Here is a 24,687-nt window from a genome sequence, read left to right on the forward strand (position 1 = left end):
GTTTGTTAGAACTACAAAATCTTAACCTATGTCTACTTGACAGCAGGCATTTAGACATTAAGTCATTTTATTATAATCAATCATCCAGATGCTTAATCCACATCATATTGACATGCAGACATTTGAAAACATCTGGATAACTGATCACAATGTCTTCACTTTTTAACCTGGTATTCATTATCTTATAAAAATTTTCATATTTTCATAGCTTTTTACCAAAATTTGACCATCAGTTTGGGGACACAATGAAGCTGGCAAATTAAAAATTTAAGAATTAAATTACCAACAGTGAATTTTTAAACAGTTTTTAGTAATGACTTCAAATAAGGGAGAAGAAATAAACTAAACCTAAAAACTAAAAAGAACACCCCTAAAATAAGTGACTAAAGGTTCCTTGGTATAGGTATTTCATTAATATGAATGATAATAATGATAGCATCACTTTGCCTTCTTCTGAATCTACCTAAAACTTCAATTGCATGTTTCTGGTACCAAAATGTATATTGCTTTGTGTTTATTTGAATTTTGTTTTTATTTTTATATATGCACAAAGCTTAAAAAGCTATATACGGGCTGGAGATATAGCTCAGTTGGTAGAGTGCTTGTCTCCCATGCACAAGGCCCTGGGGTCAATCCCCAGCAGCCCCCACACACGTAGTTTGACAGTGTTGATATAAATAAAAGTCTCACACATTTATGTAGAAGCAATTATATTTTTTCTCAGCTTTATTAAGGTATACTTGGCAAATATAAATTGTTTCTACTTAGGTTATGCAATTTATATATGATTTTAAATTTTTTAATATTTAAATTTTTTGTCATAGTTGGACACAATACCTTTATTTATTTATTTTTATTTGGTGGTGAGGATTGAACCCAGGGCCTCGCATGTGCTAGGTGAGCACTGTACTGCTGAGCCACAACCCGAGCCCCTTGATTTTTAATTTTTTAAATTTATATTTTTGAGACAGGATCTCACTATGTTGCCCAGACTGGCCCTGAACTCCTAGATTCAAGTGATGTGCCTGAGCCTCCCAAACTACTGGGACTACAGGTATGCACCAACTTTCCCAACCAACATAATATTTTGATTTGTGTACATTGTGAAATAATCACCACAATCAAGCTAATTACATATAGGTCACCTAACACAGTTACCATTTTTCTGTGGTGAGAACACTTGAGATCTACCTTATTAACCAATTTCAAGTCTATAATATGCCATTATTAACTCTAGTTACCAAGCTGCACATTAGGTCTCTAGTACTACTCATCTCTTAACTGAAGGTTTACACCTTTTGAACAATATCTCCTCTTCTCCCCTACCCACCTTGAGCCCTTGGTAATTATCCTTCCATTCTCTGTTACTATGGGTTCAACATTTGTTTAGATTCCATACAGAAAAAAGATCGTACAGTATTTTTTTTCTGTGCCTGGTTTATTTCACCCCAGCATAATGTCCTCCAGTTTCATTCATGTTATTGCAAATGGTAGGATTTCATTCTGTTTTATGGCTGAATAGTATTCCATTGTGTATATGTACCACATTTTCGTCATCCATTCATCCATTGATGGATACTGAGGTTGTTTCCATTTCTTGGCTATTAGGAATCGTGGTGCCTGAACACGGGAATACAGATGTCTTTGACATATTAATTTAATTTATTTTCAATATATACTTCATAATGGGATTTCTGGATTATACAGTAGTTCTATTTTTATTTTTTTTAAAAATTAATCTTTACATTTTAACTGACACATAAAATTGTACATATTTATGGGGTTCCATGTGATGTCTTGATATACATGTATAATATATCACCCTTGAGATCCCCTCTACCTTTTTCTATTTAGGCTTATTGTTATTGTGGAGTGCATACATTTCAGTTGCTTCCAGAGAAATAGTATAGTATGGGAGGCACTCTTGCAGCTGTGTGTATCCAAGAATATTTCTGTTCTACCTTCAAATTTTGTTGACAGTTTGGTAGCTATAGAAAGCTAGGTTTAAGCCACTTTCTTTTAGAATTCTGAATGCAATGCTCTATGCGGTTTCTAACTTCCAATGCTGCTGTTGAATAATCCAAAGTCTTCCTGATTTCTGTTTCTTTGCAAACACAGGTTGAGTATCACTTATCCAAAATGCCTGGGACTGGATTTATTTTGGATTTAGGATTTTTTCCAGATTTTTGGAATATTTGCATATACATACTAAGGTAAGTTTTAGAGATGGGATCCAAGTCTAAACATGAAATTCATTATGTTTCTTATATACCAAATACACAAAAATTAAAAGTAATTTTATACAATATTTTAATGTGCCCATGTTTTGACTATGGCCAGTTACATGAAAACAGATATGAAATTTTCCATTTGGGTCATGTAAGTGTTCCAAAATTATATAGATTTTGAAGCTTTCAGACTTTGGATTAGAGAAGCTCAACCCATAACTCATTCATTTTGTCTGAGAGAAAAGCTGTGGGATCTTTGTCCTTGGTGATCAGAAATGTCACTAAGATGTGCTTTAGTATAGGTCTCTTTTCATCCACCCTGTTTGGCACTTGGTGAGCCTTTAAAATGACTTATCTATTTCAATTCTTTGAAATAGTCTTAAATTATTATTTAAGTTAAACTTTCTTCTCTCTGGATTTCCTATTTTCTCTTTTTCCCCTGTTTTTCCTATTATTTGGATATTGGACCTTCAAGACTAATCTTTTTTTTTTTTTCATTTCTTTTCTATTTTTCCTGTTTTTATTTCCTATTTTCTGAGAGTTCTTTTTTTTCAACTTCCTTTTCTACCTCTTCTTGGTTTTTCATTTCTGTTGATACCATGGCTTTTTTGTTTTGTTTTGTTTTGTTCGTGGGGTGTTAACTAGGGATTGAACCTGGGGTTGCTTAACCACTGAGCCACATCCCCAACTCTTTTTATTCTTTATTTTGAGACAGGGTCTCATTAAGTTGCTCAGGGCCTTGCTAAGTTGCTGAGGTTGTTCTTGAATTTGCAGTCCTCCTGCCTCAGCTTCTCAAGTTGCTAGTGTTATAGGCATGCCTCACCATGCCTGGCTGGTATCATGTTTTTAATTTCAAAGTTCTTTTCTGATCTCTAAATGTTATTTCCAGATACTATCTCCTTATTTTCTGATGTTAATATTTTTCTTATTCTTCTGAGGATATCAGATAGTAGCTTCTTCTCTGTTTCCCTTCCTCTGTTATTTTTTCCAAGTTGTTTTTCTGGGAAAACTTAGTTTTCCCAGAGATAATTTTTTAAACTGACGTAAAATTCACATACCATAAAATAAAACATTTTAAAACTATAGAAATCAGTGGCTTTTAGTTCATTCACAATGTCATGCAGCTATCACCTCTATCAATTTCCAAAACATTTTCCCATTACCACAAATGGAAAGCCCATACCCACGAAACAGGCACTCCCTATGCTCCCCTGCCTCTAGCCTCTAGCAACTAATGTGCTTTCTGTCCCTATGGGTTTATCTATTCTGGAAATTCCACACACATGGAATTGTATTTTATGTAATCTTTTGCATCAGGTTTCTTTTTCTTAGAACAATGATTTCAAGGTCCATCCTAATTGTGATATGAATATTTCCTTCACTTTTATGGCTGAATAATATTATAATAATATTATCATATGGATAGACCACATTTTGTTTTATTCATTCATCCTGACAGATATTTGGGCTGTTAACATTCTATTGTAAATATATACATGTGTAGTTTTGGTTTCAACCCCTATTTTCAGTTCCTTAGAGTATATACCTAGGAGTGAAATTACTGGGTCAGATGATAATTCTGTATTTCCCTTTTTGAGGAATCACCAGTTTCTCATAACAGCTGTAGCATTTTCCACCCCAATTAGCAATTTAGGAGGGATCCATTGTCTCACCATCCTCACCAACAGAGATGGCTCTTTGGTGCTCCCATCTGAATGATGAAGACCTGGTTCCAGAACACTGGGAGGGAGTGAGGGAAGAGAGGTGGGGCTATCACACTGCAGCACCCTCTTCAAGCACCCTCTCTTGGCAGGACACCTCTGCCAGAGTCCTTAGTTCCAGAGAGGAATGGAGGGAATTTGTTTAGCTTATTCTAAACAGCTCTTCAAGGTGTCTTCCTCCTTCACCCCAGATACTTACCTGGTAGAGTTCAACCTGGAGTTGTCCAGGGTTCATGCTATTCAAAGTGGCTTGGTTCTTGGCTTCTCTACTGTTGGTGTGAGATCTTGGTTTTCTGAAGCTAAATTATTAATCACTTATCTATGGGCTTTCCAGATTTTAAAAGTTTGTTGCTATGTCTCTTTCTTTCCCCTATTATTACAAGGTTTATGACCTTTATAATACAATTCATTTCACCAACATTATCATGGATTTTGGGAGGGAAAACCTGCATGGCTTTAAAGTCATTCCTACTTTTTGTGGGCAAAGTCAGCATCTCACAAACTCTCATATTCTTCTTGATATATGGCAGACTAGATACATCTTGGCAAACCTTTACAGAAAGATTAGCATTTTTACTCACCTGTCTTTCTCGAGCAGATTCACAGTTGAATAGGAAAGTACCGAATCGGCAACTGTATAGATGATCCAAAATTGTAATCAAAAACTGTTCATTGAATTCAAAAGCTGTAGGGAACTAGACAAAAACAAATAAGCAAGCGAGGCATGAATGGCTGAGACTAATATTTTATAGAACCAAAAAGACCTATGGTAGGAAGGACCAAATGCTGCCACACTGTAGGGTTCTGAGAAGGACAGCAGGGCCTGCACTTTACACAGAACTGAGAAATTTCAATATGTATCAAGTAAAGGGAGAAGATGAAAAGGTGTCAAGAGTTTCATTTTCTGGATTTTACTTGAATTCTTTAAGGCATTACACGTTAGCAGACATGCCTACATCTAAATGCCCATATAGAATGAATATAATAGACAGTTACATTGATCTTTCACTAACAGAGATAATGCAGATAAAATTTAAACTTGAAAACTTTATTATGGGGGATTCCAGACATATGAATAGTAGTCACAATAATAAAATGAACCCCTGCATAGGCATCACTTGGATTCAACAATTACTCACACATGGCTAATTTTATTTCATCTTTATCTTGTCCTGCATATTTTGGGGGTAAAACCCAGATATTATATAACACAATATTCAATTTAAACATTAAGTTGACTGTGTTTTTTTTTTTAAGAAAGAGAGAGAGACAGAGACAGAGAGAGAGAGAGAGAGAGAGAGAATTTTAATATTTATTTTTTAGTTTTCGGCGGACACAACATCTTTGTTTGTATGTGGTGCTGAGGATCGAACCCGGGCCGCACGCACGCCAGGCGAGCGCGCTACCGCTTGAGCCACATCCCCAGCCCTTGACTGTGTTTTAATCTCATATATTCCTTACCTGTTTTGACATCTGCCATACACAATCAATAAACTGAAGAAAAATAGGAGATCGGTCAGCATCAGCGTGGTTTTTATCACCATGACCTATTCTCTGAAACGAATTGGTGAAGATGACTTGTTTAATTCACGGGTATAAAACTGAGAAAGCATATAAGCCACAAAATCTGACTATACAATTCAGCAATCTTCCTTCTAAATGCCAAGTTTATCATAGTTAATAGTATATATTTATGTGAAAATATAGATAAATAATAGAAGGTTTTGTAATAATGGAAATTAGATATATAAACTATAAAATACCACTAAAATTGGTGAAACATCATAATCCTATGTTATTACTACAATTATTCTGTATAACTACAGTTTTGTAGGAGTTACGGACAGCTATAGATAGAACACAGGACTGGATTACCCTGAGCAGTGTGGTACAAGACATTTAACATAGTTATTTCTGTCATAAAGGGATTAAGTTCAAAGTTTCAAGGCTTGAAATCATATCCCAAAAATGTGATCATTAGAATTAAAACTTCTTTTGCTCTTAAAGATGAAACCAGCAACTTCACAATGCATTCACTTGTTAAATCACAATATTTTCTACTTGATGATGTTATTCATACATTCATACTACTGATAAAATGTGGCTGAAGGTTAGACATGGTGGCACATGCCTGTAATCCCAGTGGCTCAGGAGGCTGAGGCAGGGGGATCACGAGTTCAAAGCCAGCCTCAGGAATGGCGAGGCCCTAAGCAACTCAGTGAGACCCTGTCTCTAAATAAAATACAAAATAGGGCTGGGATGTGGCTCAGTGGTCAAGTGCCCCTGATTTCAATCCACAAGTATCAGGAAAAAAAAAAAAGTGATGTCTGGGTTCCCTTCCTGTGAATCAGTGGGAAGCTGGTTAAAACACTTATTCAAAGGACATCTTGAAGCAAGACCTGAGAATATGGATTTTAAGAGATTCTCTTGATGATTTTTAAATGATATCAGAGAAGAATAATAAAAAGCCTAAACTAAAATCTGGCATTTCTATAAAACATATTTGGCCTTATTAGCTATAATATTAGTTCAGAGTAAACTGTTATCTATCTTCTCTTTTTTGTGAAATTTCAATTTAAACATTTCTATGCAGACTCTATTACTTTCAAGTGAAACTATAAAGAGTGCAGATGGATAAACATGTCTCCTAAAACAACTTTTATCAACCTACGGCATCACACATTTTGAAACCTGTAAAGTGTTTCTTTATTTGCATTTCTCAGATTTTCATTTTGGCACTGAATACGTGGCTTAGCAACTAGTGTTTCAATCCCAAATGGCAGTGATTTGATTATTTTAAAATATTAGTTTTATTGGCCAGGCATGGTATTGCTTGCCTGTAATCCCAGCAGCTTGGGAGGCTGAGGCAGGAGGATTGCAAGTTCAAAGACTGTCTCAGCAACTTAGCAAGGCCTTAAGCAAGTTAGTGAGACTCTGTCTCAAAATAAAAAATAAAAAGGGCTGTGGATGTGGCTCAGTGATTAAGTGTCTGTGGGTTCAATCCCCAGTACCCCTCCCCAAATTAGTTTCATTGTTAACTTACAGATGCAAATTTATGTCCAAAACTTATCCACTCTTTTTGTACCAGTATTTCAAAGCCTTCGATGCTCCTGTAGTAGCTATCCAACATCAGCATGGCCAGGGACGTCAGCTGAGCGGTCCTGTCCCATCCATCACTGCAGTGCACGAGCACTGAACTCTTCCCTGAAGAAACTTTGTCTGCAACTTGAATGGCTCCTGTCAGAACAAGCTGTCAGAGAAAAATATGTGATTCAGAAGGCAGTGCTAAGATACTGCTTAAATTTAAAATATGATGTTCTAATTATATACAAAGTCCTGCTTTAAAATATCCATCAGTGTCTAGAAGAGAGTGAAGAAGATGGAACACTGGGAACCAGTGGATCTGTTGATCTTGTCTGTCTACAGAGACTGCATTTGGGTGTGTCTAGATGTTTAAAAACGGAGCCATACTGCATTTTGACAGTATTTCCATGAATATGATTGTTATGTTTATCAAGGCTGCCATTACAGAGTACTAAAACTGGGTAGCTTAAACAATAGAAATTGGTTGTCTCACAGTTGTGGAGGCTGGAAGTCTGGGATCAAGGTGTAAACAGGGCCATGTTGCCCTATGCAGGAGCTTGTTGAGTGCCACTCTCCTAGCATCTGTAAGTTCCTGGGCTTGTGGCAGCATAACACAAATCTTCACCTGGCATTATTCCTGTGTGCATTCCTCTGTGTCCAAATCATCCCTTTTTATGATGACACCAATCATGTTGAAGTGGGGACTTACTTCTTAAGTCTCATCTTTTAAATCATCACAAGACTTTATCTCAAATAAGGTTGTCCTTTGAGGTACTGGGGCTCAGGACTAACATACAAATTTCATGGGCACCATTCAACCTATAATAATTATGGGATTAAATTTAATCATTGGCTAAACAGGTCTATTCTAGACTTTAAAGGCCTGATACAATGGAAATAACCTTTTGGCCTTTGAATTGACAAAATATGGACTCTTATTTGGCTCCTAAGCTGCAGAAAGAATACTTATTCAAAAAATAAATATTTAATTTAAAGATAAAAAATTGAGACTTAAAAGAACCACTAAATTTTATGAATAATTGCTATGATGTCATTTTTTTGATGATGCAGGTATTTAGAGACAGTATGACAAGATTCAGTAAATTAATACAATTGTGCTATCACCACCACAATCCAACTATTGTACTTCATCACCCCAAAAGTTTCCTTGTATCATGTGAGATCAATCCATGCTCCTGCCCTCAGCCCTAGACACCCACTTATTTGCTTCTTGACTCTACAGTTTTGCTTTAATAGAAATTTCATATAAATGGAATCATACACTATGCAGTCTTTGTTGTCAAGGCTCATCCATGTTGTAGCATGGATCAATGCTTCATTCCTTTTTATGGCATCTAATATTCCATGGTATGAAGAAACCACATGTTACTTTTCCTTCATCAGCTCAGAGACATTTGGTTATTTCTAGTATTTATTTATTACAAATAATGATCCTGTGAACTTTTGCAAACATGTCTATGAAAGGGCATTTTCATTTTTCTTAGTAAAATAGCTAGGAATGTGATGATTGGACTCTATGGTAGAATATATGTGTCATTATCAAAGAAATTGACAAAGTATTTCTAAAAATAGTTGTACCATCTCACATTCTCACCAGTGTTTGAAGGTTTCATCTTTTTATGTGCTTATCAGCCATATGTATATATTTTGTCATTTTGACTTTTTTTTTTCTTCGTTTGTTTGTTTGGTATTTTGTGGTACTAGAGACTGCAGTAGTGGGTATACCAGAGACTATTTCCTGTTAGACAAGCACTCTACCACTGAAGTACATGCCTAGCCCTTTTTAAATTTTATTTTGAGACAGGGTCTAAGTTGTCCTTGCTGGTCTTGAACTTCTGATCTTCCTGCTTCAGCCTCCTGAATAGCTGGGATTATAGGTGTATACTACTATGACTGGATGAAGTTGAGTTTTTAAGATTTTATGCCATAGAGCTCTCGAAATTCTAACAGCCATGCTTAGATATATATTGCTGTCATTTTAACTAATTTAAGGAAACTGAACTACTAATTTATTTAAACTAATTCAAGGAAAAGTCAGACCATGTAAAAGATCTGACATGCAGAGAATTTTAAAACAAATGTAACTTTATTATTTTTACAGAAACAGTAATGAGAGATAAGTAGACAAAGTAGTGCTGAGAAGGAAAGGTTAGAGGACCTAAGTATGAGAAGCCATCAATTACTTGTACAAAACTCATTGCTTATAAAACGACTGGTGCAGTCCATTTGTTTAGGCATATTGTATTCTCCATGCAATCGTGTTTACAATTTTAATTTGAGGTAATTCTGAAAAGGGGGCTGTTGAGAAGCATTTTCAGAGGGCAACTCTCACCCCACATACTTCTCTCACAATAAAAGGGATTCAATCTCAGTTATATATATTATACACATGCCAGAGAAACTGCATTGGATGTTGTTACGCATGTCCAGCTGGACTCCCGAGAATCCTCAGATTTCCTCTTATTTCATCAGAGGACGGTGACAGTTTTTAAATTCTTTTATCCTCCTCAGTGTGGACAAAACTATAAAATCTGACAAGGATCTTTTTCATTTTCCACATTTCTGAAGTCCTAACTTCCCACCTTTATCTTTTGCAGATGGCCTTCTACCTAATTTCCTCAGGCATCTGAGCTGTTCAATGGTTCCTACTTTGAACCAGAGTAGAGCTTACCCACTTTTCCAATAACTCCTATACCTGGACTTTCTCTTTTTAAAAAGTCTTTCTACAGGGCAGGGTTGTGGCTCAGTGGTAGAGAACTTGCCTAATATGTGTGAGGAGCTGGGTTCAATCTGCAGCACCACATAAAAATAAATAAATAAAATAAATGTACTGTGTCCATCTACAACTAAAAAATATTTTTTAAAAAGTCTTTCTACCTTCTTTACTGAAGTGGTATGTAATCATGAAAAATGGAGCAAACAAAAGGATAAAGAAAATAAAAACAAACACAATCATTTTAGTCTGAAAAACTACATTTTTACATGTTGGTAGATACCTTTCTAAACTTCTCTATACACAAACATATACCCTTGCCCCATTTTTGGCATCAGGGATTGAACCCATGGGCACTTAACCACAGAGCCACATTGCCAGCCCGTTTTATTTTTGAGACAGGGTCTAGGGCCTCACTAAATTGCTGAGGCTGGCCTCAAACTTGGGATCCTCCTGCCTCAGCCTCCGAAGCCACTGGGATTACAGGTGTGTACCACCAGGTCCAGCCCTATCTTTGCTTTATTTGGGGTTTATGAAGCATTTTTCACTTTTATATACTGAGCATTTCCTTATGTACTATATACTAGATTACATAATTTCAATGGTTATACAGTATTTAATTATATAGATAGATGTTTTCCTGCTTATTTAAGTACATTTATTTCATTTATTTATTTTTATTTATTTATTTTTATTCCTATAAACATCCTGGTATAACCATCTTTTCAGATCTGTGTGATTATTTCCTTAAAAAAAAGCCTAAAGTGAATCTTTTCTTTTGTCCACAAAACAGGCTGAAGCTTCCCGGGATTTGAAAAGTCCTTCCCCTAATCACATGATCCTCAACCCCCAACTATCTAGCTTTTTGAAAGAATAGTCTATGTTCACTATCACTATTTTTCAACTCTTGCCCCACCCCACTGCTAGACACCTATGCAGGTCTACTTCCAAAGTCATCAAGGATCTCCCTAACAAACTTTGAAGTATCACTGTTTCTTCTTGGGTCCTTTCTTGACATTTCAATACGCTCTCTTCATTCCCTAGTATCTCTCTTTTGCCTCCTACACTGAGATCTACTTCTCACCCCCTGTTCTGAATACAAATGTGATCAAGGCCCTGTTACAAGGATTCTAATCTTCTCATTCATCTTCTTCCTCAGCCTCCACACTAAAGGGCTTGACATGAGTACACTGCCTCACAGCTGATTCCCAAACCAATATGTCAGCCTTAACCTTGGAGTTCCACTTTGCATGAAAACTTGCCTATTAGACATCACCAGGGGATAACTGCCACTACCCCAAATGCACATATGCCGACCAAGGTCCTGATGAGGACTATCCTTCATCTGCAAATGGTGGCATCATTCTCTCAGCTAGGCTCACACTCTTGACATTGTCCTGCATTTCTTTAGGAGAATCACAAGTCCTTCCTTGGTGTTATGGTTTAGATAACAGGTGTCCCTCAAAAGCTCATGTGTGAGACAATCCAAGAAAGTTGAAAGGTGAAATGACTGGGTTATGAGAGCTAAATCTAATCAGCGACTTAATCCCCTGATAGGGTTTAACTTGGTGGTAACTGTGGGCAAGTAGGGTGTGGCTCAAGGAGGTGGGTCCTTGCAGGCATGCCTTTGGGGGGTGTGTGTGTGTGTGTGTGTGTGTGTGTGTATAGTACTAGTTGAGCAGAGCTGTCTCTCTTTCTCTGCCTCCTGGTACCATGTCCTGACCTGCCTTCCTTTTCTACATTCTTCCACCATGGTGCCCTGCCTTACTTCAGGTCCCAAGGAATAGAATCTGCAATGGACTGAAACTTCTGAAACTGTAAGCCCCCTAATATATCTTTCCTCCTCCAATTGTTCTTGTCAGGTCTTTTGGTCCCAGTGGGGGAGGGGGAAACTGACTAAAACACTTGGCAACATCTTGTGTCTATCCCTTTTCTAGTCCCCTCATCCCTGCACTGGTCATCATTACCCCTTATCTTTGCATTATTGAAATGGTTCTGTTTTCTCTGTCTTCATGTTCTTCCCTTTCCTGTCTATTCTATAAGTAGCTACCAGAACATTTTCTTAAAGTACACTGCTATTCTCAAACCTCATGAGTCTCCCCACACTCTATGTTGACAGTCAAGGCCCATGACCAGGTCTCTGCATCCATAGAAATCCTCAATCTTGCTAACTTGAACTCAGCCATTTCTATTTCTGGATTTGGCTGTCTACTTTTTCTAGGATGCAGTCCCCTATTCCTCTTCAAGGACCAGATCCAGTCCCACTGAATTCCAAAGGGCCTGTTCCTTCCATTGACTTTGATGTGAAGGCCCATTTGGTGTGGAACACATGGTACACTAGAATAGTAGAATATTATGCTCCTCAACCACACATGAACCTCCCTAGAAGCAAGAAATATATCTTCTCCTTGTTCCCATTAACAGGGTCTGAAACAATAACCACATGATCCCCACCTCCATGTTTTTTTTTTTTTTTTGGTACCAGGGATTGAACCCAGGGGCACTCAACCACTGAGCCACATCCCTAGACCCTTTTCATTTTTTAAATTCAGACAGGTCATATCAAGTCACTAAGGGCCTTGCTAAATTGCTGAGGCTGGCCTTCAATTGTGACCCTCCTCTCAGCCTCTTGAGTTCCTGGAATTACACATGTGCAACACTGCATCTGGCCATATGAACCCTTTTATAAAATAAACATTTTAATTTTAGAATAGTTTTAGGGTCTGGTGATGTAGCGCAGTGATAGAGACCTTGCCTAGCAGGGCCCTGGGTTTGACCCCTAGTATCTCAAAAAAAAAAAAAAGTAGAATAATAAATAAATAAATAGTTTTAGATGTATAGAAAACTTAGAAAGTACTATAGAAAGATAGTTTCCATATAGTCAACCCAATTTCCAGTCTTATTGACATAGTACAGTTGTTACAACTACAGTGTATCATATAATATCATATGTTTGTCACAACAACTGAACCAATATCAATACACTATTAACTTATTATTAATAAGTTTATTATTAACTTATTATTTTAAAAGTTCATATTTTATTCAGATCCTCTTAGTTTTGAACCTAATGTCCTTTTTTGTTCCAGAATCCCATCCGTACACCACATTACATTTAGTTGTTACAATTAATTTTTGTGCAATTCATTTTTTAGGAAAAAATTTTAAAAATGAAAGTATAAGAGGTAAAATTTTAAAAACTTCTATTAAGTAGGAAATATAATTTCACTAGAGAACAATTCATCTTAATATTTTACCTCTTTAAAGTAAGCTTTTTTAAAATAGAATTAAATGGCTTCAAGTGTTAGTTCCCTTAGATAGCTTCAAGTACTTTTTAAGAATGGAGGATTTTTAGGGCTGGGGGAGTAGCTTAGTGCTAGAGCACTTGCCTACCATATGTAAGGCCTCAGGTTCAATCGCTGGCAATAAAAAAAAAAAAGAGAAAATGATCTTTGATGCTGTATCATGATGAAGAATTGGACTTTATAGAAGTATAAAACTAATTCTTTAAAATTATTCAATTTGAGATCATTTTTTAAAAAATTACTTCTTTGAAGGTCCATGGGGGCCATACCCAATAATGGCTAGATGATAAACTGGTTATTCCTAAATAAGCCTGCATGACAGACTGAACTATTTACTATTGACAAGACTGAAAGACACATCTTTCCAAACTCTAAAAATAAGCTACAGTGATGTTATAAAATCTTTAATTTAGGTAAGCAAACTATAAAGAAACATAAAACTATCAAATGTAAAGTCCTCTACTATGAATAGTTTCACTGTTCAGTTTTTAAATATATAAGGAATGTATCCTGTTCCACTAAACAAATGTTTTATTTTACATATACAAATTTTTAAAATATACTTGCCTTGATATGTTCCAACCAATGAGTAGACTCCAAACTGGACAACCAATGAGATTCTTCTACATTAGGATAAACAATGTCTTTCACTTTTTTTAAAGATTCCCGCATAACATGAATATTATGAATGTCTAAGAAGGAAAGTTCTATGTTATGATATGCATCATCACTTTCATATCCTCCTCCTGTTGCCTATGAAACAAGACATACAAAACAATAAGTTAGGTTTTATATTCTATCAGTAAGTTGCACAACTATTTCAAGAGTTATTTTTCTTTCAAATCTCAACACAAACCCCTCCAATTTAAATAAATAATTGATGTGACTTGACTTCCTAACCAATAGTCAGCCTAAACATTAGTCATACTTTGAGTTAGAAAAAAAAAGACAGAAGGCAAGCAATTTTCTGGGGATTCATGAGTCAAAATTCTTCAAAGTACACTGTAATTACTGGCTGTTCTTCTAGATCTGGAAAGAAGTTCTGAAAGATCCTTCCCCTCTCTTATCAGCTTTGTAGCTATAATATTACTTACTCGTCTGGGGAGGTGGAAGCAGTGAAATTGAGGTAGCAGCAGGCACCCCTGGCTGTGTCACAGTACCCACATAGGACAAGATAAGTTAGAGGAAGATGACAGGCTTTGAAGTCAAACAGACCCAGGCCAATAATGAGAAAACAAACTGAGAGATGCTATTTAAAGCTAGTGGAATTTAAGTCTAATGTACCTTCAAAGCTGCATCTTTTCTATTACATCATGACTACCTCTCTGCTATGCAAACATGAAGGACAGAGCACTGCATGTAGTGTGATCTCAAATAACACAAAGTTCCTAGAGGTGACAAGATGGCCACTACCTAACATAGCACCTGCAAGTATTAACTTGTCAGGGGAGGCTTTGGTTCACTTCCAAAGCATGGTGAAGAGTGTCTGTTTTCCACATTGACAGAAAGAACAGTAGTGGTTTTGTTTAGGAACCTGGCTGTACTCTGCTTAAATGTTTTTAAATGCCATAGGACACATGGCCTTAGGCCCTTTAAGAAAAAGTTTTGAGACTTGAAAAGAAAGCAACATTATGCTAAGTTCTGACTGCTTCTAGGAGGAGAGCAGGGAAACATCTGCCTAGGGCCAAAGAGGAAAGAGGAAGACCCCAGACAAATGTGCCTTCACTACAACATGGCTTTTCTTTTTCTTTATGACAGTGGAAGGAATATAAGCTTGTATCCAGGTTGGGAAGGGACAAAGTAACCTACAGTTTTGTTTTGGAGTTTGGGTATTTATAGAGAAGGCTTCCTGCAGTAGAAGGAAGGTTCCCACTTGAACTTCCAATCTGGAGACCTATGTAGCCAGCCAGAGGCCTTTGATCTCTAGACTCTAGGTAAGGAAATATATTCAGGCAAAAATATCTCCTTAGCACTTGCTCTAAGCAGCATCAGTAGTAAGTAGACAATGAACCTTTGCCTTGCTGTTTTTAAAGAGCTGTTAGCTAATAAATAAGAAGACAAATGGACCAACTTCCTGGCCTCTTGGTTATCCAGGCCTCAGGGAAGAGTGTCGGGAGAGGCACTCCTGTCCTCCTGGCAGTCACTTTTGTAAAATGCAGGAGAGAGTGTGGAGGAAGGGGCCGGCCTATGTTTTGATAGCTTTGAAAGTATGTAATACAATGACACAAGTCAGCCTCCCAGCAGAGGACTTGCTTCTTCTGCACGTGTGCCTTTTAAATAATTATGGTGGTTTTCAAAGAGATCCTTGACACTAGTGTTCCTTTCATAAATAACTGAAAATGTTATGTAAAAATAAATAAAGAAAAATACACTTTTTACTCATTGCCAAAGCTTCTGACAAAAGAGACAGTAATATGCTTCCACTTTAATTCATCATGATGTATTGCCACAAAAATAGAAGTGGCTTAGTGCTACATCTTAGCAACAACTGAGTTTTGTTTGTTTGTTTGATTTAAAATGATGTGATGTTGGGGGCTACATCTTGGATTGTAATTTCTATATATCCATGAGGGAAGAGCAATTAGGGTCAAAGAGAACAGAAGTCAGAAAGGGTAAAAATCAATTAGTCAAGCAGAGACTGAGTTACCCAAAGTTCAAATTCTCCAACTCTGGTTACTTTTGAAACCTTCTCTTTGGTTTTCCTTTCTTTGACAGAAAGAAACAACCTAAATTAACTAGTACAATGGTATGAAGGTTCAAGGGCCTGTTACTATAGATGTACATAATAAGGGGACAGATATGGCTTGGGGAGGAGGGGAACCCAAGTGTGGTTTCTGAAAGAATGATCCAGAGCTCTTTAAGGCTTAGTTTCTTTCCCCTTAATATTTTGCTTCCATTCATTCCTAGGAGGACTAGAAACAGAGGCTCATTTCCCAAATGTTAAAAGGGCACTCAAGAATTCTGTTGTCATAGAGTTAATATAATGAAAGCATGCATTTCACACATTTTAGTATCTTAAAATATTCTTTCTAAACACTCATTTTAACGCCACATAATATCTGTTTCAGGCCAAATACATGGAAATATTGCATTTATACATGTATTCAGACCTAATTATATATAAAAGTTAATAGAAGCGTAATATATAAAATTAAGGATAATCCAAGAAGGCACTTATATTTAACTTCCTAAATATTTTGTAATTTTATTATAATTTATATTATATTATATTTTATTATAATTCCTAATTGACTTATTTAAACTTCCTGATTGCTTTACATATAAGTTCAAAATAATTTCTAAACAAAAAGCAACTGTGGTAACACTTATCTAAAAGTACATATGGGGTGAAGGGTCTCCCCAGGACTAAATGTATAGGATAGATGATGCATGTGCAAATAATGCAGAGCTGAGCATCACACTCACCCACAGTCTGGCACACCCTAGTGGAGAAAGATGTCACAGATTCCATTTAGGAAGCTGCTCTATCTATCTGGGCTGATCAAAAACTTGCTTTGCTTTCAAGTTCTTGATGTGTGTTCTGAATAATTGAAGATGCCATATAAATGACCTTGGAATAAGCAAAGTATTAAAGATGATGAAATTTAAGCCTACAGCTGATGAGAAACAATAAATCTGAAAGGCAGAATGAGAGTGGGTAACTCAGGGCAGGCCCACTGTGAGCATTTGTGACAGCTGGCAATGATAGGAGGAAAAAAACAAAAAGGAGAAATCAAAGGTAAAAGGGCCATTTAGTACAGAAGCAAACAGCCTTCCACCATGCAGCAGCTTCTGAGGCAATAACAGGCAGTTACTGATGTTCAATGATGACCCTAATCAATTTCAAGTACATTTGGCATATTCTGCTTAAGCAGGCAAAAAAAAAAAAAAAAAAAAAAAAAAAAGATTGACAAAGATTTGTTTGAAAATATTAAACTTCTATGTATGTGTGACAGGAAAATTCATATGTGTGGATCTATTCATTACTTGAATTATATTAATAAGAATGTACATTTGAGTGTGTGAGTGTACGTGTCTGTACAGTTTGGACAAAGCTACAAATTTATGATTTTAATAATTGCAGCTTTCCACAATTTCTTACAGATGCCCCACTAGTACAATGAGAGTGATAGACCACAGCCAAAGAGCTCCAAGAACATTCTAACTTGGCTGAGATTCAAGACAAAACTCAAGTTCATTATAGTTTATAGTTCTAGACATGCCTATTTACCTAAAGTTTATTTTCCTTTGATTACACATACATACATACACACACACACACACACACACACACGGTTGTAGATGGACACAATACCTTTATTTAATTTACTTGTTTTTATGTGGTGCTGAGGATTGAACCCAGTGCCTCACACATGCTAGACAAATGCACTATCACTGAGCTACAACCCCAGCACTTTCATTTGATTTTAATCAAACTTTTAATTAATATTATTTTCTATTTAAGAACACTAGTTTTCTTAACTACTAATTTAAACTCATGGGCTTATAGTCCCAGCTAATTGGGGGCTGAGGCAGCAGGATCATTTGGGCCCAGGAGTCCAAGGCCACACTGGACAACATAGGAAGACCCCATCTCAAAAAATAAATAAATTAAAAGTAACAATAAACTCATGTGTTGACATACCATTGCAAAACCATTCAAAGAAGACACTGTACTCTATGTGAGCTAAGTTTCCATCATATCATCAAATGCACTCACCTTGTTGGCCACTGCATTAACACTGGGTCTTGCATCATATATTGTGAGTTTAGAAATCTGTCTATTAGTTTCCCTGATCACATCGAGATATTTCTCATCATCTTTATTTCGTTTACCACTCATACCAACAAGAGGCTGACTGCAACGCACAATGACCGTCTTGTTTTCTGGATGAATCCATGACAGCACCTATGGTTATTTCAAAAAGTTTAAACTATCAAGAAACCAAGTCTCAGGAAAATAATTAAAAATGAAAAAAATAAAATACTAACCATTATGAAGAAGTGAATCTGTTTGCAATTTCACTGTGTAAGTACCCAGAAACACATGTTGAACACTGAGGACTACTCAGAATCAGACAAACCAATTATCTGACTGGTCCCTTATTAATCAGCACCAAGAAGTTACATGTTTATCTCAAGAAAGTTTTACACTTAAAGGTAACAGAAAGCTTCTGATATTATTTTAATTCCACAGCTTGCACTAGATTTGTTATCATATGGAAACAACTTTAGCAATAAGTGACAGAGGAAATAGTCTCTGTTATAATATGTTGCTCACGATATTAATGCACATCTACAGGTCATTTCCCCAACAGTTGCAATTGCAGGAAGAAGAAAACTTAAGGAAGCAAAGATTTTGGACTGCCAAGAGAGCTGCCAGTCTTTACAATGCAGTTTGGAAGATTTCTCTAACCCTTTTGATGCCCAGCTTCCTAGCTTATAGCGCATGAGAAATGAAACACGTGAAAAGAGTTAATAGCATAACATCCTGAAAACTACTGAGCTGTACACTTAAGCTTGGGAATGCTCAGAGGGAAGTAGATCTCTTGAAAGTGGAGAGGCCTATTTCTAATGTTCTCTAGGACCACAGGATAAATAAAATGGACAATAGTAAAATATTTCAAAATAGCTACTAGAGAGGATATCAAATGTTTCCAGAACAAAGAAATGATAAATTTCTGAGATGCCAGGCCAATTAGCCTGATCTCATCACATTCTACACACATATTGAAATGTCACACTGTATCCTCTAAATATGTACAATTACTATGTGTCAATTAAAAAGGAATTATATGTATAGATATAAATGGATGTGTGTATATACATATTTGTATCTATACATATATACACACATGCATACATATAGATTTATATATGTATTTATATATATGTATATTTATGTATGTATATGTATATATAAAAACAGAGAACTGCAGAAGTATGGCATAGTATAATATGTGGGCTTTGTGGGCTTTGGGGTCATGTTCCAGCTCTAAACTCAGGCACTTAACTCACATCCTCTCTGGTTTCTTTCTCCTCTTTGGTCAAATGGGAAGAAAATCAGTGAACACAGAGGGCTACAGGGAACACTGGAGTAATGCCCTTAAGGTATGCAATGTTTAAACACAGACTCAACATTAGCTTCTAGAGGCAGGGCCAGCAGCTAATAATGTCATGTCCAAAAATGAAATGCAGACACAAGAATAAAAGAAGCATAATCATTTGGGCATACTTAATATAAAATCAAATACCAAGACATTTCTGAAGTTGCCTCCCTATGATGGCAAGTGGCAAACATAAATGTTCATAACAATTGATGTTTTATTATGACAATGGACTTCTGAGGAGAGATTATATGATGATAATATTCATTCATTCTCAGAAACAAATAGCTAAGTCCTTCCACGATGCTAGAGGCCATTTAGACACCACTGCATCCCCTGCCTAGAAGTGTGCAGAGGCTCAGGACCAGGGATCTTCAAGAAAGGCACTGACCTGCCCTGAACCTCCCCCTCCTAACCTACAGTGCGAACATGAGCCCTGCCCTGCCTACCTCCTATAGCCCATGTAACAAGAGATGTAAAAGACATAAGACCTCCTTTAAAAAAGCAAATTACTACATATTTGAGAGATTTACTATTTGATAAAATCTCTTACCAAGTTTGAATTTAACTCGGTCAAAGGCAATGACACTGTCCTATGCCAATGCCTGCTCTTCCCCCCATCACACTTGTCTCTGTGGTGCAATGTTAGGAAATTCCATTCCCCAGAGTTGTTTTGCCTCACAAATTCTTTTGGGGGCATTCTGATTAGATTTTTTTTAAAGAACACTTATTATAGAGTTGAATGGGTACAAATAATGCTCATTCCACAGTATCACCTACTATGAGTCATGTTAAAGTGTATGATACTATATTATTCTTATTAAAATTAATATTTTGAATTAACAGATAACTAAGAATGTACACAGAAATTTAGTGACTAAAAGATGTTTACCACAGCATTATGTTTTTTAAAATTTTAGTTGTAGATAGACACAATCAATACCTTTATTTTCTTTCTTTAGTTTTATGTGGTGCTGAGGATTGAACCCAGTGCCTCACACATGCCAGGCAAATGCTCTACCACTGAGCCACAACTCAAGCACGTACCACAGCATTGTTTAAGAAGCAAAAAGTTAAAAAGAATCTAGGTATCTCACAATTGAAAACCAACTAAATAATACATCTACATACTAGAATATGAGTAGATCATATTTATCACTATGTAAAGGTCATCAGGAGATATTGCTGGGAAGAACAAATAGATTGAGATATGAAGCATAGGACAATTCCATTTTTTGGATAAATAAATAAATGCATGGAAGGAAGCCTGGAAGTATATATAATCAAAATATCATTGCTCTCACCAGGTGGCAGACTCCCTTTCGCTTATCAGTATCCTCTAAAATGTCTGAAATGAACATGTACTACCTATAAAGACTTCCACAAAATCAAGACAAACGTGTTTGAGAACAAAGGAATATGTATTCCTAATGGAAAAATTAATGCATTTCTACAATTTCATTACCCACTGATACTTTATTATACTTTATATCTTATTTATATGCAAAAGAACAAGCTATTTTTCAACCACTTTGTATTTTTATATGGGCTTTTAAAAAGAGCTATCAGGGCTGGGGCTATAGCTCAGTGGCAGAGGGCTTGACTAGCATGTGCGAGGGTTTGATCTTTAAAACCTCATAAAAATAAATTAATTAATTAAATAATTATATTAAAAAAAGAACTACCAAAAACTAGTGATTTCACACTAAAGACACATAGGTTTTGAGTGAAAACTCTGAGACTTACATTCAAGAGTCAGATAGTTAGCAAGAATATCGGAAAGGGCATATTACCAGGTAAAATAATACTTAATAGTAGAGCATTATAAATATGTAAAGGTGAGGGGCAGCATTGCCTTAATATTTGTTTTTAGGAAAATTAAATGGGTAGCCACTACCCACAAAGTAAGAATAATTAATAAAATGGCTATATACAAAAGGAGATTTTATTTGTTCTGCAGTGGAGTCCTATTCATTCATTATGATGGGGACCACTGGATCAAGATCACAGAACAGGCACAGTGGCTTGGGCATAGTTGTCTCATTTCCTCTCCTGCCCCATCTCCATGAAATGCACATAGATACATACACACAAATATTTGATATAGTAGATGTGCAATAAATACTGAATGAATAAGTGACAAAACCAATCCACATTACCCTTGCCTGATTGTCCCTATGGGTAAAAGCAAGTACCAGCAAGACAACAGGCTAGAGCTAGGATGTGGTCTATGGTTCTGGCACAGAAAAACATTTCCAAGCAGAGCATAAGCCTACTGAACCTGTAACCTTAGCTTCATGAGCACTGATTTCTAATAAAATGAACTGAAGAACATACTTTGAAGTATAATATATAACACAAAGATATGAATCGTCAGAGAATCAAGAGAATTTTAAAAGTTACAACTCATTTTAGGTTGACAATATACCAAAGTTTCTCACAAATAATCCTTTTAAGGACAAGAATGTCTAAAATTAATAGTTTAAGGCAAGATGACATTAAATCTTAATTTCTTCAACCTTTGTTTCTAAAAATCTACTATTTTGAAACAAAACCCAATGTATTTATTATGACAGATCCTTACAAATAACTGAGGAAAAAAATCTCTAATTTTTTAGTAACAAAATGTATGTACAATGGAGTCTGACATATCCATAAATATTTAAGGACTAAAAGGAAACTTTGTGAACAAGGTTCAATAATGTGTTACACAAATAATCTGTACTTGACTGTAGGACAAGCTCATCTTAGTAACCACGTAAGAGGTTGAACTTATATACTCTACAACATAAGATAGTGTGTTCTTTCCATCATGATTCATCTGACTTTTATAAAGAGCCTATGACAGGTCAGGTATCGTGCTACAAAGAAGACACCACAAAGAGCCTTTGTGTACATCCTTCCTTCCTTCCACACAGCACTTGGTTCATGTGCCCTCTCCCACATAGAGCTCTTTACCTCAGTTCCTTTTTAACCCTTGATTTGCAGGTGTTGTCTTGTATCTTTTTCCTGTTTGACAAGGTGTTTTGCATTCAGAAGGCACTTGATAATTATTAAATGAAATGAAATTTCAAAAAAGTGTTTCTCTGAATTACCTGATTACTGTTCTTACAGAATAAAAGGCATTCATTGAGAGAAATGTTAATCAAAGTACTCACTGGAATTCGATTTCGGGATCTAAAAGTTGCAACCCTCCTGAGGTCTTCATCTGAGGCACGATAGGGAACCACCAAAAGAGCAGGGTAAGTATCACAGAGCTCATAACATTTATTAATAAAAGTTATCCTCCACTGGTGATTGGGCAAGCCCTGGAGGAAAAAAAAAAGCCTCAATCAGCACAGCATGACTTCATCTCTGGATTTGACTTTGAACCTCATTTCTCCTTTCTAGCATTAGGTGCACATGCCTCTGATCACAAGGTGATGATGACCTACCTATTATTGTAACAAGGGTGTCAAATCAATAATCTAGACAACGTAAGAACACAAGACAAAACACTGGTGATTTCCACGATTCTAAACTATCTTTTGTAAATACAGATTGTTTTGAATTTGAGGTCTTCCTTTATTTCATGACAAATATTCATTATTACTTAGAGAACACAGATAAACCCAAGTTCATCACCCACCCATGCATCCCTGCCCCAAAGAAAATACCATATGCAATATTAATCTCTGTCTAATTGATGATAGAAAAGACATCAGGCAACTTTCTCTCCCTGCTCAAAACAGACAGAATGCTTCAGTCTGCTCCCAAGAGAAAAGAGGCTGGGCTCATGAAGAAAATCACAGAGGGGAAGTAAAGGAAAACCCCTCTGGGGAGGCTCATTTCGCCACCTCCAATGAGTTTCTTAAATCAAGTTGTTTGGGATTGATGATTTGCTCTCTTTATATATATATAGGTTGTGTGAGAAGCAGAGTCATCTGCATTTTAAGCACACTGCTAATGTGATAGGGAGACTCAGAAGACACCTCCCATCTATCATCTCCCAACAAAATTATGTCTACTATGGACAAGATGCAGAGGTGGTGGAATATTCTCTCCCCATACTCACAAATGCACAAATACACACATGAAAGTGAGCTAGGTGGGTGTTTGCTTTGGGGACAGACATTGTACCTTTTCTTTAGGTCTGGCCCTATGTACCACGGACCAAACAGATGTTGAGTCTGATGTTGAGTCCAATTAGAGAGTTTTAAGTCCCATCAGAAAGTTATAAGAAAAAAAGATCGAATATAATGGCAGTCTAGAACAAAATATCTTCAACAGTTCATATATGCATGCAATCTTAAAAACAGGAACTGTTTTTTTCCAAGCTAGAAGCTTTGAACTAAATAAAAGTCTTAATATTGTCAATAATGCTCCAGAAATAAGGTAAATTATTTTAATACTTAATGTTAAAGAGGTCTCCAAAACATGCAAAATGTTTTAATGGTCTTCCTTCTACCTCAGTAGCCGGTCCAGAACAGAGATCATTAAATAAGAGGTATACACAGCTTTCACACACTCAACAGTCTCAAACTGATCTATGGAAAGAATAGGGCATACTACCTCACCTGAATATATAAAAAAAATGGAAATCAACCCAGGTTCGTGGTGGGATAAGTAGTGGTTAAAGGGTCTTCTCAAGCCTATGGCTCTGCAGTTTTGTTTTACATTCACTGCCTTTTCAAACATACCATGGGGGCTTGATCTGATTCTTCAAGTTCATTCAACAAAATTTTCCAATTATGTGAAGAGCTTTGTAGAAGAACTATGAAAAAATCCATTGTGAAATTCCTAGCTACAGATTTGGTTATACCAGAGGTCAAATTGTGGCTCTTGTTACATAATATATTCCCGGTCTTCTCGAAAATGCTGTGAGAGATCTTTGTCCCTGAACAGCAGCAATGTAATATCATACCTCTTTATTACAGAAAATAAACATGCATGTAGGTGAGGTTTATATAGGAGAGCAGTATGATAATTACAATATCTACTCATCAGTGTTCTCGTGGAAGTCAGCCTTATAGGAAGACAGTACGACTTCATTTGAATCTTTAGTTCAGAATGAATGTGATTTAAATCTAATGGCCAGTAATAGTTAATCTCCCCAAATTAGAAATACATAGCAACATGAATCCAAGTAAGGTATAGAAGTTTGATTTTTTTAGACTCAAAACATACAATTCATTTCATAAACAACACAAAACTGATGTTCTTCATTTAGGGAAGGAAACAGTTGGAATGTGGCAGTGGAACAAGCTTATAAGTTACACAGTGACAGAACGAGCTACATGCCATTAAAAAGATATTTAGCAAGGATGTTATTGGTTCTCAGAAGGCATGACTGATGACATTGTGTCACTATGCATATTTGAGATGCAAGACATACCAGATAACAGAATCTATCAACTTACCTGCCTTCTGTATTCTTCCACTGGATTATAAACAGTCCACCCATCCACATTAAACTTCTCTTCATTTAAAAATGCAAATAATGGCTAGAAAAGGCAGAAAGCAACAACA

At 36.2% G+C, this 24,687-nt stretch overlaps 1 protein-coding gene across 4 annotated transcripts in view; it reads right to left on the reverse strand.

Annotated features, from left to right (window-relative positions):
• The window catches only part of Mtm1 (myotubularin 1), a 100,819-nt gene that overhangs the window by 9,502 nt on the left and 66,630 nt on the right, over positions 1-24,687 (reverse strand). For 3 of the 4 annotated variants that reach the window (XM_046453591.2, XM_046453586.2, XM_058582624.1), the window contains 7 exons: positions 24,579-24,662; positions 22,338-22,487; positions 17,793-17,981; positions 13,640-13,825; positions 6,993-7,199; positions 5,411-5,503; positions 4,531-4,644 (listed from right to left, as the gene is read on the reverse strand). In XM_046453591.2, coding sequence (XP_046309547.1) covers positions 4,531-4,644; positions 5,411-5,503; positions 6,993-7,199; positions 13,640-13,825; positions 17,793-17,981; positions 22,338-22,487; positions 24,579-24,662 — 1,023 coding nt within the window. Of the gene's footprint in view, positions 1-1,266; positions 1,621-4,530; positions 4,645-5,410; positions 5,504-6,992; positions 7,200-13,639; positions 13,826-17,792; positions 17,982-22,337; positions 22,488-24,578; positions 24,663-24,687 lie in introns of those variants that run through there. The other variant, XM_058582623.1, reaches the window with a different exon arrangement.

Source organism: Marmota monax, unplaced genomic scaffold, assembly GCF_021218885.2.
Source record: "Marmota monax isolate L192 unplaced genomic scaffold, Marmota_monax_Labrador192_F-V1.1 WCK01_AAM20220418_F8-fsc00142, whole genome shotgun sequence".
NCBI lineage: Eukaryota > Metazoa > Chordata > Mammalia > Rodentia > Sciuridae > Marmota > Marmota monax.